This window comes from Zootoca vivipara, chromosome 15 (assembly GCF_963506605.1).
Source record: "Zootoca vivipara chromosome 15, rZooViv1.1, whole genome shotgun sequence".
NCBI lineage: Eukaryota > Metazoa > Chordata > Lepidosauria > Squamata > Lacertidae > Zootoca > Zootoca vivipara.
Window position 1 is genome coordinate 18,348,634 of NC_083290.1, and position 14,834 is coordinate 18,363,467.

The 14,834-nt window shown below is 44.7% G+C and overlaps 1 protein-coding gene across 5 annotated transcripts in view; it reads left to right on the plus strand.

Moving 5' to 3' along the window:
* Positions 1–14,834, plus strand: part of PRDM10 (PR/SET domain 10) — an 88,183-nt gene that overhangs the window by 15,641 nt on the left and 57,708 nt on the right. For 2 of the 5 annotated variants that reach the window (XM_035139138.2, XM_035139142.2), the window contains exon 2: positions 12,947–13,129. In XM_035139138.2, the coding sequence (XP_034995029.1) occupies positions 13,037–13,129 (93 nt within the window). In that variant the 5' untranslated portion in view covers positions 12,947–13,036. Of the gene's footprint in view, positions 1–1,962; positions 10,126–12,946; positions 13,130–14,834 lie in introns of those variants that run through there. The other 3 variants (XM_060268527.1, XM_035139140.2, XM_035139139.2) reach the window with 3 other exon arrangements.

The following is a 14,834-nucleotide window of genomic DNA, read 5'->3' on the forward strand; positions in this document are numbered from 1 at the left end:
GTGGCCTGGTCCCTGGCAGAGGTCTGTTCTCCGGGGTGAGCTGTGTGGGTGGTGGGGTGGATGGAGAGTGGCGTTATTTTGCCAGTGGGAGGGATTTTGGGTGTATGTTTAATTTTTTTTAGGTGGGGTGGGTGGGGAGTGGGTGGGAGTTTGGGTGTATATTTGATTTTGATTGGTGGGGTTGATGGGGAGTGGGCGGGATTGGGTGTATGTTTGATTTTGATTGGTGGGGTTGATGGGGAGTGGGCGGGATTGGGTGTATGTTGGATTTTGATTGGTGGGGTGGATGGGGAGTGGGCGGGATTTTGGCAGTATGTAGGATGTTGTTCATAGGATGTCCACTGGAGGGGGCAATTTTGGGGTATACAAATCCAGGTTTCTACCTGTCCTAGGTGTGTGTATGGACAATGTAAGTAGATAGAGACACTCTCACATGGGGTCCCGATGTTGTGAGCAAATTTGAGGACGATCGGGTAAGCGGATGTGGGGAAAGGTTCGTTGGAACAAAAAGCACCCTCTACATTTTTATATATGTAGATAGCAGGATTATTATTTTTTACTGCATCATACTTACCCCTGTGCAAAGCAAAGCATTACATCCTTTCAATTACAGATTTATTTATTTTTTTAAACCAGAATTATCCACTCAAGTATATTTTAACATGAATCAAATAGACTCACCATAGTACTGGTTTTCTAGTTCCCACTGGGATTAGGTTTCGAGATCTAAGCTCACAGTGAAGGTTTCTTTATTTATCACTTGTGAGCTGTGACTCTTTGAAAGAGAAATTGTGTTTCTGTATAATTGCTATTTGGTGTGCCAAAGGGTCCATTTTTCATTCTCCAATTCAGACTCTCATCAGTTCAATATATGTCTGAGCAGATTTATTTTCCAACAAAATTTCACAAAAATAGAAGATTGGTTAAGCCTGCACCTGAATCACTCTAAGAGCAGTTTATTGCCTAGTAGGTGCTTTTGAAAAGGAGCTGCCTAATGCATTTATCTGTTCACCAGTATCTGCACTGGAGAGAGAGGTCTTTTCTTTCAGTGGTCCTAGTTTATTTATCACTGAAACAAATAGTACACTTCTGTTTTTGAAGACATAGATGGATCTTTGTTTAATACATCAAAAGAGAACTTTAGGACTTCATTGTCATCCACTGCAATGTAGCAAAGCTTCTGCTGTTCCTCAATTTCAGTGTTTCTTTAATAGACCAACTTCAAAAGCCAACCTGTCTTGCCATTCACAATGTAAGTTGACAATGAAAGAAGCCATATTGAAAAGGGAGGGGCAACATCTTTTGCCTCGTAATAGTACCTTTGGGACAGGTATTTTAGGAGAACATGGCAGCCCATTTGTAGAAGGCGTTCTATACCACTGGAAATGCCAGGAAAAGTGGTTAAATCCAAGGAAGGGAGATATTGCTGCTTTTACCATCCTCACACTACTTTTAACTTTTTCCTACCACCCTAATGCAGCTTTCCACCCAGGGGTGTAGCCAGGATGAAAATCAGGGGGGGCAAGGGGCGGGGAGCAGGGGGGCCAGGGGGCGGGGCCACATCGGAGCAGCCCGATTTCGGGCTGCTCCGACCCCCTCCTCCCCCTCCGCGATCGGCAGGGACGAGGGGGAGCCAGGATCAGCCCGAAATCGGGCTGCTCCGACTCCCTCCTCCCCCTCCGCGATCGGCAGGGACGAGGGGGAGCCAGGATCAGCCCGAAATCGGGCTGCTCCGACTCCCTCCTCCCCCTCCACGATCGGAAGGGACGAGGGGGAGCCAGGATCAGCCCGAAATCGGGCTGCTCCGATCCCCTCCTCCCCCTCTGCAATCGCTGGGGCAGGTGGAGGGAAAGCCCCAGAGCCGCGCAAAGCGGTTGCCTGGCTTTCCCTCCGCCCGCCCCACAGCCAGCCGGCTAGAAGGGACGTCTCCCTTCTCCCTTGCTGGCTGTGGGGTGGAGGGAGGGAAAGCCAGCCAAACGCTTTGCGCGGCTCTAGTGCTTTCCCGCCGCCCGCCCCACAGCCAGCCAGGGAGAAGGGAGACGGCACCGGGCGGGCAGTGGGGCAGGCTGGCCAGCGGCCCTGCTTCTAGGGGTTGCAATTGCCCCCTCCTGCCCCCCCTGCCTACGCCCATGTTTCCACCCCCCCCACTTGTATAATAAATTTTTATTAAAAGTTTTCCACATAAGATACAATAAAAATCACACTAATCTAAAAAAGAAAAACCGAAAAAAGATGAAGAAAGGAAGAGAATAAAGAAAGAAAGAAAGAAAGAGGAAATTGCAAAGTCCGGTATCAAAATTAACACTGATTCCGCACTCTTTCAGTCCCAGCATCCACATCCCATTTGCTGGGTAGGTGTCCAATGATAATTAAAGCTTTGGATTAGCACGACACAAAACAGACAACTGCCGGTAATTTTACAGTACAAGGCCTAGAACTCTACAGAGGTTTTCTGCTAAAGATAGACTAGGGCTGTGGGTGGCTGTGTCTTACTCTAGGGTTCTAAGCTTACACCTGCAGTGCAATAGTCAGAAGCTGTTCCACAAGGCAGAGGCAAAGACAAACTCCTATTACGGTACTCTATCAAACCTGGCCAAATCAAGATGACACACATCTTTCGTTACTGAAGAAGGGCCCGAGGGCAGAGCACACGCAGTCCGAGATGGCTCACAAAGCTAGGTCCAAGTTCAAGCACTGCCTCACCGGTACTTCCCGACTTTGAGGTGCTCTTTTGGGGAAGACGAGGAGAAAATTCTATTCACTTTTTGTGTCTTTGGATGCAATCAGTTTTGTGCAGTATGTATGTTGAGATGTTTGTACCTAGTGCTAGAGTTGTCTGGAAGGGTGATTTTGGATGGTTCCATTGGGTGTAGAATCTTGAATCACTTGCAGTTCAGTTAATGAGGGCCATATTGTTATACATGTTATATATCACATATGTCCAGTATCTTGCACATGTGTCATTTCCAGAGTAGAAACTGCATCTCACATGTATACTGTGAGATACATGTGTCATTTTGCAGCAGGAAGCCCTGACTGGTGGAGGTCTCCTATGGTGTGAAGCTGTGATGAAACACTTGTGTGTGTTGATTGATTAGGACATACGTTGTTTCCAATATGGAAATTAATCCTCGTGTTGGAATTTTGTTGTATGTGAGGTGACCCAGAGATAGCAGTGTAAACCAGGGGTCAGCAACCTTTTCCAGCCGTGGGCCAGTCCACCGTCCCTCAGACCATGTGGTGGGCCGGACTATTTTTTGGGGGGGAAATGAACGAATTCCTATGCCCCACAAATAAGCCAGAGATGCATTTTAAATAAAAGCACACATTCTACTCATGTAAAAACACCAGGCAGGCCCCACAAATAACCCAGAGATGCATTTTAAATACTGTAAAAGGACACATTCTACTCAAGTAAAAGCAAGCTGATTCTCGGACTGTCCGCGGGCCGGATTTAGAATGCGATTGGGCCGCATCCGGCCCACGGGCCTTAGGTTGCCTACCCCTGGTGTAAACTATGTAGGATCATTGACAATGAACATGTTGTTTCTGGAAACGGGTAGCTGTATCTCCACTGTGCTTGACTTCTTGGTGCATTTTTGCACTGTGATACTGTAATACAGGGGGAGAAAACCTTTTCCAACCTAAGGGCCACATTTCCTTCTGAGCAACTATCTGAAGGCAGAGTGGTAGTAGTAGTAGGTTCTGTATTTTGCAATTCAATTTTTCAGGTTTGGAATCTTGGTATTATTACACATGCTTCTTCCTTCTAACTGAATTCGAAGAATTTAGTAACATGGTTTTTCCTTAAGCAAGCCCTTGGAGCTGGTAATATGGGATCCGGTTAAAAGGAGAATCACAGCACAGACAGTGTGTGTGAAAATAGATGATGGGGAAACATCAAAAGAGAAAAGATGACCTCGCATAATTTGGAAGGAGAAGGGAGGATAGATTAAAGAGAGCTTTATAGAGAACATTCTGCCAACATTAAAATAAAAAAGTGGGTGGGAGGTTAGAGTGTGAGAATAATAATTATTTTAATCCTTAGGTTGGTTTAAGAAAGAAGCATAGTTTGCTCTATATTCTGACAACAGCCAGCCAGTGAGGACATGTTCTCGTATCACAACATCATGTACAGTATTGAATGTTGATGTTGATATCTGTTTCAAAGGGGTTTCCCCCTCGTAAGTGCTCCAGAAATTTCCTGTATATACTACCTTAGTAGCTATTAACAATATAGCCCTGTAAGGCAGACCAGTACAGTGGTACCTCGGTTTATGAACACAATTGGTTCCGGAAGTCTGTTCATAAACTGAAGCGTTCATAAACTGAAGCGAACTTTCCCATTGAAAGTAATAGAAAGTGGATTAATCCGTTCCAGACCGGTACGCGGAGTACTCAACCTGAAGTGTACTTAACCCGAAGCATGGGTGTAATTGGTTCCGGAAGTCTGTTCATAAACTGAAGCGTTCATAAACTGAAGCAAACTTTCCCATTGAAAGTAATGGAAAGTGAATTAATCCGTTCCAGATGGGTCCGCGGCGTTCATAAACCGAAAATTCATAAACCGAGGTGTTCATAAACCGAGGTTCCACTGTATTCAGACTTGGGGCTCTCTAAGACAGCGTTTCTCAACCGCTGTTCCGCGGCACACTAGTGTGCCGCGAGACGCTGGCTGGTGTGCCACGACGTGCGGCGACGAGAAGGGCGATTTCCGGCACACTATTTCTCCTCCTCTTTCCCAAACCTCAGTGCAAACGAGCCTGGCGGCCGCCAATACACAACACTAACCCGCCAGAAAGCAATATTTGGCAAGTGTTTCTTACAGTCATAATTATAATATAGGGCGGCACAGAGTTAATTTTTTAAACTTTTTTAATGGTGGTGTGCCTCGTGATTTTTTTCACGGAACAAGTGTGCCGTGGCCCAAAAAAGGTTGAGAAACACTGCTCTAAGAGACCCAGTGAGTTAATGATTGAGGTGAGATTTGAAGTGTTCCTGCTCTTAACCCCCTACATCACACTATATTTTATTTAGTGAAACTTACTGTTGTGTGAGATACCATTAGGCTTAATTTCAAGGGCAAGAATATAATGCCGTAACATAATAATGCAAATACTGTACTGTGCTTGCATATTATGTTACACACAATATAGTGCAGCAACAAGAGTTTTAGATTTGGAAGGGGAAAACACAGATTTAGTTCCCCCCCCCTTTCTTCTCTTTCCCTTGGCTTTGAAGCTCATTCTGTGGGTTTGGGAAAGTCACTACCTACATCGCACTGTGAGGCCAAAAATACTATGAATTCTTTGGAAGAAGGGCCGGATACAAATGTCATTAATCACTGAAAGGGATGTTAGGGAACGCTCCCGATATGGCATTGCGTTGAATTTAAAACAAAGATTTTTCTTGACGCAAGGGAACTGTGTGGGCTTCCTCTGGTGCCCTCATGTACTGTTTGCACTGCCTTCTGTCAGCGTTGTGTTGCTTTCCCACTCTAGGATGATGACACAATGCATTTATATCCTCCTGCCACTCGCCTGGCTTTCTTTGCAGCTGCTCTTAGTGGCATAGCCTCCTTTCATGCAGACATACTGCTTGCTCTCGTCACACCCACACTGCTACCTTGCCTTAAGATGCTAGCCTGGGGGATGTTGCAGACATGCAAGGGATTGGCTGATGTCCTTGCATCAGTCTCGCAATGCAGCAGACTGCATTTACTCCCTCCACCCCTCCAACACAGGCTGCCACAGACATGCTGTTGACGTTCCTTGTTTTGCAGTGGTAGCTGTCAAGTGTCTGTATGCTATGTGAAAATAATAAGGGAAAGAAACACAAATATTCTATACAGGGCTGTGTGGTGATGGGGAGGGGGAATTCTTCCACTGTGCCTGCTGTGGAGGAAGAGACAATTCTAACGATTTTAGAAGCCCAAGGAAATCTTTTTTTGTTTTTTTGCATAATAATAATAATAATGTGTTTCAGCTTATGAAAAAACAATGTAATTCTTAATTTCTTCTAATTATTGTTGCTTGCGTGGACTTACCTTCAACCCTATGGGGTCATGTCACAGAATAAAAACAAGGCTGAGATCAATGTCCTTGCTTAACACTATCGCTCTGTGAAATAAATTTTGTTTCTGTATGCTGTCATCTCCCTGGAAACCTACAATGGGTAGGTGGCGGAGGGGGGAAGAGCCACACTCTGGTAGCTACGTATGAGATGAGTAGAACTAGCACACCAGTCATTTAAAAAAGAAACAAGAAGAACACCAGAATTGTGTGCACAAAAATTATCCATATTCTAGAGCAGGCTTCCTCAACCTTGGCCCTCAAGATGTTTTTGGCCTACAACTCCCATGATCCCTAGCTAGCAGGACCAGTGGTCAGGGATGATGGGAATTGTAGTCTCAAAACATTTGGAGGGCCGAGGATGAGGAAGCCTATTCTAGAGGCTGTATCTTCTGCTAAACGTACACAAAGTAGGTCCATTGAAATAGATGGACACGACTAGCTTAGGTTCATTTATTTAGATGAGTCTATGGTCCACGGGGTCACGAAGAGTCGGACACGACTAAACGACTAAACAACAACTCTCAGTAGTAGACTGAGTAGCAGGCGTTTCCATGTGCTGCTCTGGTTCGCTAGAAGTGGCTTTGTCATGCTGGCCACATGACCTGGAAGCTGTACGCCGGCTCCCTTGGCCAATAACGCGACATGAGCGTCACAACCCCAGAGTTGGTCACGACTGGACCTAATGGTTAGGGATCCCTTTACCTTACTCTGAGTAGAACGTAGTTGGATACAACCCTGGATGTTTCAACTTGAGCAGAGTATGCACATTTAGTTAGTGTTTATAAGTTTATGCCACTTGTCCATTATAAAAATACCGAAGGTGGCTAACAATAGAATTTGCAATTCAAAATAACCAATCCATATAAGATGATAAGGAACAATATAACAAAACTTTATAAAAATCAGTTATGAACACACACACGCACACACGCACACGCACACGCACACACTTTTGGCTTGTTTGGCATAATTCTGGTTCTGTGCCAGAGCTCCATGCGGTGTCCAGTGCTGTGTGTTCTGCACAGCCTTTTTTCTTTTGGAAATTATTTCCAGTCTTTATCAATACATTTCTAAGCTTATTGGCTCAGAGTTGCAGCAGAAGAGCTTGCATTATGAAGATGTTTCTCTCTTAGCTTTGCTCAGATACAGTCAGAGGTGGGGACCCAGGGGCAAGGAGGTGGTTCAGCAGGCAGCTCAGTCTGCAGCAGCCTGACAGGTTGCTCAGATGGAAGAGCCAGGTCAGGCACAGAAGCTTTATGGGATCCAAGAGGGCACTCTATTGGCTCTGTGTGTCATCTGATCCCTTTTGGGCTAGTAGTGGCAGTAGCAGCCTCCAGCCATGTGAAGCGGTGCTGCAGCACCAGCATAGATCAGGTGAGCTGCTTCCTCCATACTACCTGCAAGTTGCCAAAGTGACAGAGGAAATAAAATGCCTGGAACAGGTATGAGAAACCTGGGGACATCTTGTTGCCGGACTCCAACTCCCATTTTCCATGACCATTGGCCAGGTTGGCTGGAGCTCATAGGAGCTGAAGTCCAACATCTGGAGGGGCACAGGTTCCCCATCCACAGCTGAAACTCTTGAACACGTCCTCCGTTTAGGACCCCAGCATCTCAAAGATGCCCCTGAAATAACAGTCCTAAACATAATTGCTGCACTGGGCAGAGCTCAGCCCAGATATTGAACAAAGTAGTAGCTGCTGTTATTATTATTGCTTGTTATGCATCCAGCACAGTTTTTTTTTGTCGTTTTCTCCTCCTCTCAATGCTTGGTTGTGTATTTGTCGGTTGGACTGTTTTCTGGGTGTATAAATGGAATACTGTAACACCCCAAAGACTCAATTGGGAAGACAACACTTCCCGACTTAGCCTTTGATCTTCTTCCCTCCCTTCCCTCCCTTTGTAGAATCAGAAGGGACCATGAGCGCCATCTAGTCCAACCCCTCTGAACGGCAGGAATCTTTTACCCAATGTGGGGCTCGAACCCATGACCCTGCAATTAAGAGCCTCATGCTCTACTGACTGAGCTATTCCTTCTTTTTTTAAAACACACACACACACACACACACACACACACACACCTTACTTGGGTAAGCCACATGCCTTAGAAACAATTCTGTCCTGAGGGATCTTAAAACTATCCCCTTAGTCCTCTTCATTCCCCCTCACACAATTGCATAGTTGGAAAAGCAGGGTTGCGCCTGATATTTCCGCCATTGCACACCGGCCGCTGGCTGTCCATGCGCAGGAAAAGGGATGCATAGAGGGCATCCGCTCTACGCAGATGAGTTCTGAAACATGCTGCTGGAGCCTACATACAGAGAACAGGCTCGCCTGTACAAATATCCTGCAAACATCATGCAGACTTGTCTGCTAATTGCATTTTTATTTTCTATCCCACTGCTTTCTCCAAGGAGCTCAAGGGGGCATACATGGTTCTCCCCCATCCTCATTTAATTGGGTATGACTGAATTGGGTTCTGGGCATACAGTGCTCAGTTGAAATCCCAACAGCGTTAGTGAGGAAGGCAGGAGTCGAAACATTTAACTTGCTAAAGAGTGTTAAATCTATCTCTGTTTCATCATTCACTTATCAATATATGCCCATGGAGACTGTTTCTCAGCTGCTGTATATAAAAAAATTGGTTTGGAAACTCAAGAGCATTTCTCATGTAGTCTGTGATATGACACAGGGGGCTTTTGGTCAAAGGATTAAAGTAAAAATTCTCGAGGGTATGTGGAGTTCCTTAGGCACACGTAAAGTAGTTCTTTGGATCCTAGCCATAGGAACACTTGTGGATGTTTTCGTCTCACCATGTAATAATAATGTATTAAGATCAGTTATCCTGGGGTTTGCTTGTGATGCATGTAAACTTGCCAGATGTTCCTTGATTCCAAGGGGGTGTTTCAACTGCAATAAATTATAATGGATGTTTCTTATTTACCACTGCTGCAGCTCTCCTGAACCTCATAGCACAGAGTGCTCTATTTTTGCAGTGTCTCTTTACCGTATTGTCATGGTGTGGTGGTAGGGAGGAGAGAGAGGTTTGGCAGGCTGGGATCTTGCGCTAAGCCTGAGAGGGAGGCACTGTTTGGCCTCTAGAGCATTATATGCAGTCCGATAAATGTAGAGAAGGCAGTGCTGTGCTGCGTTCAGATGCAGATACCGTGCTGATTTTTCTACTGTTCCACTGAGGGACATTATTGTTCGCCTTTCCTGCATTATTGATTTGAGTCTTCTGTAAAAAGTCATGCAGGGGGGAAAATGTATCGACTCAGAGCCTGCAAGAGTTCTAAAATGCTAGCAAGCAAGATGAATGGAAGGGATGGTATTCACACACACACCGTGCTTAATTTACAAGCCAAATGCCATTATGTGGGCATAAATTATGTCTAAAAATGATTTGCATTTAAAATTGAAATGGGTGGAGCAGTCACCGAGGAGCCTTTTGCTTTATTTCTTGTGCATTGGCAAGGGTTAACAACTATTAGATCAGCTCAGCCAGCCAGTCAGTATAAAATAAAGTTAATTGGACTTGCCGAAAATCAAATGGCCTCAGTCTTGCACTAATTCCTAAGTCTCTGATTTAATAATGACACGGGAGACGAAGGACTGGAAAGGTGCTGAATGACTGTCTAAACCAATCAGCAGAGCTGTAAATTACACTTCTGAGATTCCCAGTGGCAGATTGAGACGTGTGGTTGAAATCGCAAGGGGTGGATAAAGCCGTACATGGAAGCAATTTGTCAAGATTCCCCAGCTTACGTAAATTGGAATTTAAGCTTCATTTTTAATTCTCTCTTTTTCTCAGCATTTCAGCTGCCAAGAGGGACCGCACATTTGGGATCAGGAGGAAGAGAAGCCCCTGAGCGGAGGGGCTGGTTAAACGCTGGACTAGAAAATAAAAACAAGTCAATTAGGGACTGAAGGTTTTTTTTAATTAAAACAACAACAACAACAACAGACCAGTGTCAATGTAACATTTCATGCTTACATGATGACTCTTCAACATCATCTAATGAGCACATACGAGAGGTAGTTATTTTGGAAGGTAATCTGCATAACTTCCAAATGTCATTCATGAATGTGAAATGTTGCATTGAATGAGCTCATTTGAAACAGGATAACGCTAGTTATAATCAGATAATTTGCTCAGTGAAATACCACGGAGTGTGCGAACAAGTCCACTGGTTGTTTCCTCCCTGCAAATAAGCTGCAAACTTTGTTGCTATGGAGCACCCCCTCCTGGACATCATGAAGCAAGTGTTGTGTCTTGACTTTCCATGCAAATCTGGCTTTCTGTCTGCTGGAGATTCACTTTGATTTGGGGAATGCAAATGGGTAGGAACAACTTGTTTGTAAACTCTATTGCCTGCCTGTTAGGGGAGTGCAGCATCAGTCAGGGCAAATAATTGAATCGAGTGTCTGTCTCTGTCAGGCCTAACATCACTGTTCAATATGACAGTTTGTGCTCCTCTTAAATGTATGCTGCATTCTAAATGCTTCAGGATTGAATAACCCAGGCATAGGCAACCTTGGCTCTCCAGATGTTTTGGAACTACAACTCCCATGATCCCTAGCTAACAGGGCCAGTGGTCAGTGGAACTACAACTCCCATGATCCCTAGCTAACAGGGCCAGTGGTCAGTGGAACTACAACTCCCATGATCCCTAGCTAACAGGGCCAGTGGTCAGGGATCATGGGAGTTGTAGTTCCAAAACATCTGGAGAGCCAAGGTTGCCTATGCCTGGAATAACCGAATAAACTTTCACAAGTGACACCAGGGGTGTTTTTTGTTTCTGTTCTTGGGACTAGCCAGCGTTGTATGTTTGCTGTCAGCTGCCAATCATCATAACTGGCCACAGGGAAACAGCACCGTAGCCTTCACATACTGGAAGGTGGTTGATATTTCCAGACCCTTCAAGTGTCCCTATTTTCCAGGGACGTCCCTGATTTAGACAAGCTGTCCTGGTTTCTGATTTGATCCTTGAATGTCCCCCTTTTCCTTAGGATGTCCCTACCGTGTTTCTCCTAAAATAAGACACGTCTTATATTTATTTTTCCTCCCAAAAAACACACCACGGCTTATTTACAGGGGATGTCTTTTTTTTTTTGGTGTCTTTGCGGAGGGGGGAGAGACGGAGCGAGGCGAAACGGGGTGTGTGTGTGTGCAGAGCACAGACTGCCCACCTCGCGGGGGTAACCTCCTGCTGCTGCACCTGCGTAAGGAAAAGGGGACTTCTCCCTCGCGCGCACGCACGCACAAGAGCACCAGAAGAGTGCTCTTTGCGCTGCACTGTGCTCCCCGAAGCGGCAGCACGAAGAGCCCGGTGAGAGGCAGCTGCGGCTGCAGGTGAAGCCCGGGATCTGCGTGGGCGACTGGGGGCGAACGCACTGAGCGCTGCGGCGGTAGCGAAGAGGCGCCCGATCAGCTGAGAAGCGGGCTGATCGGGCGCTTCTTCGCCACCGCCGCAGCGCTCAGTGCGTTCGCCCCCAGTCGCCCACGCAGATCCTGGGCTTCACCTGCAGCCGCAGCTGCCTCTCACCAGGCTCTTCGCGCTGCGCTGCGCTCCCCGAAGCGGCTCCCACCCCCGGCTTATTTTCGGGGGATGTCTTATATTTATTCCACTAATTAAAAGCCTGACATGGCTTATTTTTGAGGACCGTCTTATTTTAGGAGAAACACGGTATTTTCATAGGAGAAATGTTGGAGGGTATGGAGTTATCCGACCCCCAAGCCGTCTAAAGGCAATCCTGTATAGGGAAGGTTTTTTTTTTAATGTTTAATGTTTTATTTTGGTTTTATATATGCTGGAAGCCACCAGAGTGGCTGGGTCAATCCAATAAGATGTGGGGGGGCTGTAAATAGTAAAATTATCATTATGGAATGGGATGTCCCTATTTTCATCAGAGAAATTTTGGAGGGTATGTATTTCTAAGAACACAAAAACATGAACATTCGAGCATGCTCAGTCTGGGTTTGTGTGACACCATATTCGAGATCTAGGACAGGGATGGGCAGACTTCAGGCTTGCAGGATCTGCTTCAGTTTTCTCTCATTCATTACACACACACACACACACTCCATCACCTAGTGCCAGGTGCAAAATACATACACTACACTGAAAATTAAAGAAACCTAAACCCAGGCTTTTGTTCTGAGTACCAGAACTGAATGGAGCTCACAGTCCTTGCATGCAAAACCCCACTCCCAAGTTACCCTAGGATTTCTTCCTTTCAGCAATATTTGGTGGTGTCAAGTTATTTTGTTGCTGTCATTATTGAGTGTTTGAAAGTCAAAATCCTTGCTGATCAAATTATCCAGAGATGTACTTATAGATCTATCCCGATCCCTGCCCACTACTGATACAGGAAACTGACACTGGTATGAGCATCTCTTGGGAAAGGTGCCAAAGCTCTGATTATATTTACATAAATAAGGATTTGTATTGTTATGGTAGAAGCAAGATGCCCATCACTGTGCCCGCCAAAGGTGGTGTGTGTGGAAAAGTGCCTGTATATTTCAGAAATTCTCAGGGTGGAGACACTATTGCAGTGGCAGCTAAACTTGCTCAGCTGCTCATGGTGACTGATTGCAGCATCTAGTTTTGTGCTCTCTCTCTGCTGTGACCCAGATTGCATGTTCATTTTGTCCCATAGAAATCAATGGGAACCATGGACAACTGAGCTATTCCCTTTCTGTATAGCTCCACACTAGAGCCCAATGAAGCCTGGGGAGCTGGATTTTTAATTGTATAGATTTAAATACATGGTGGGTGGTCAAGCTTCATGGTTCCCTTTGTATTACTGTAATGTATGCAGTTCTTTGATATATGTATATATATATTCTCTCCCCCTCTCTTTCTGTATAGCTATGGTACAGAAGGTTACCTTGTCTCGAGATAAAACAGCCAGATGAATCTTTTCAGCCAAGCTCAGTTTCGATAATTAGTTATCACACTATGGAGCCCGACAGCAGGGACGACATCGACTTGAAAGAGGAAACCGCACAGGTGTGGTCTGAATCGGCTGAGCAGGAACAGAATACTGCTCAGGTGACTAGTGCTTATCGCATTTTTTAACTGCTGATGTTCATGAAGTCTGAATAGGGCATCCCTGCAGTAGTTCAACCTGCTTCTTAAAGGGATTTGTGTGTGTAAATTGTTATTGGATATATGTGAAACTGTCTTGAGGGTTGGATTTTTGCATGATACAGAAATTTCCCTGGCTATAGATTTTGTTCTATGAAGTTCTCCTAAGGTTTCAGATACACCAACTAAAATATGTTGGGTTTTTAAAATGTTTTTATTAAAGGGAAAAAAGTGACTATAACACAAGAAAGAAAAGAGACATTATCATTTGTGTTCCAGCTTATTAGAAATATCACCTTTCCCATAAATCTTATCAGTCTCTACATTACTTTTAAAAAGTTACGTTGTATTTCTTATACATATATAATGTAATGCAGACTTAGATAAGAGAGGAAACAGAGGGTTTGAGGATAGCACATTCTGTTATTAATAACTTAATAGCTGTACTTCACAAAACACTTGTTGGTAACTGTTTTGTATTGGTAAGGCCATTGAAGATTAACAATTAGGTTCAACTTTCATTTGGTCCAGGTATCCTTAGGGTTGTCCCCTTTTCCCTTGATACAGCATTTGTACTTTTAACAGCTGCATAACAGATAAAAATCCAACAGGCCAAGTTTCTTTCACTGCACCCACCTACCTGCCTGCAAGTATTATATGTATTGGATTTTTATGTACAGTGGTACCTCGCAAGACGAATGCCCTGCAAGATGAATTTTTCGCAGGATGAATGCGTCTTGCGATCTGATGGTGACTCGCAAGACAAATTCATTTTGCGAAAAATTCATCTTGTGAATCGCGGTTTCCCATAGGAATGCATTGAAATTTAATTAATGTGTTTCTATGGGCAAAAAAGAAATTTCAATGCATTCCTATGGGAAACCTCGATTCGCAAGACGAATTTTTCGCAAAACAAATTGACTTGTGGAACGAATTAAATTCGTCTTCCGAGGCACCACTGTACTATGAAGCTGATAGAGGTGCACAGCCTTTTAGGAAACAAGACGGCTGTAATTGACCTCAATGGTACTAAACTGATTTCATTCATAGTATCCCAGTTGAACTGGGTCTTGGGATTGAACTGTTACTGATTTCAGTGGCCAGTTTCCAACAAAAGTGGCATTTTAGGTTAGACTTTCTTATTCACCTAGTTTTGGGTTTTTTCTGTGCTGATTCTGTATGAGTTGCCAATGTAGTCTGGAATATTACTAGGGATACACAGGCAACTCCCCATTTATGTGCCTGCAATTGACACGCAACCACGCAAGCGTGCATTGTGCTGAACCAAGAAGTGAATATAAAAGTGCAAAAACGGCACTAGAGGAGCACAGAAGGGGCAAAAAAGGCTCGGAAACAGTGCCTAGCAAAACCAGGAGCCCTTGCACTGACTCTTGAGGCTGTGGAGAGTTGCTGTTTGAACAAGGAGGTTTGGAAGGAGCGATTGTGGAGTTTGACCAGTCTGGTAAGTGCTACTGGTTTTTTAATGTTTTTATTCAGGGGTTTTCAGAGGTTTAGCGTGTGTTTGCAGGCTTTTTCAATGGTATTTCAAATATACATGATTTCACTGACAAACACAGTGCCTTGAAATGTAACCCCCACGTGATCTGGGAGTAGCCTGTACGTATGTAAGTATTCCCGTACATTCTTATGCACAGCTTTGTGTCTGGAC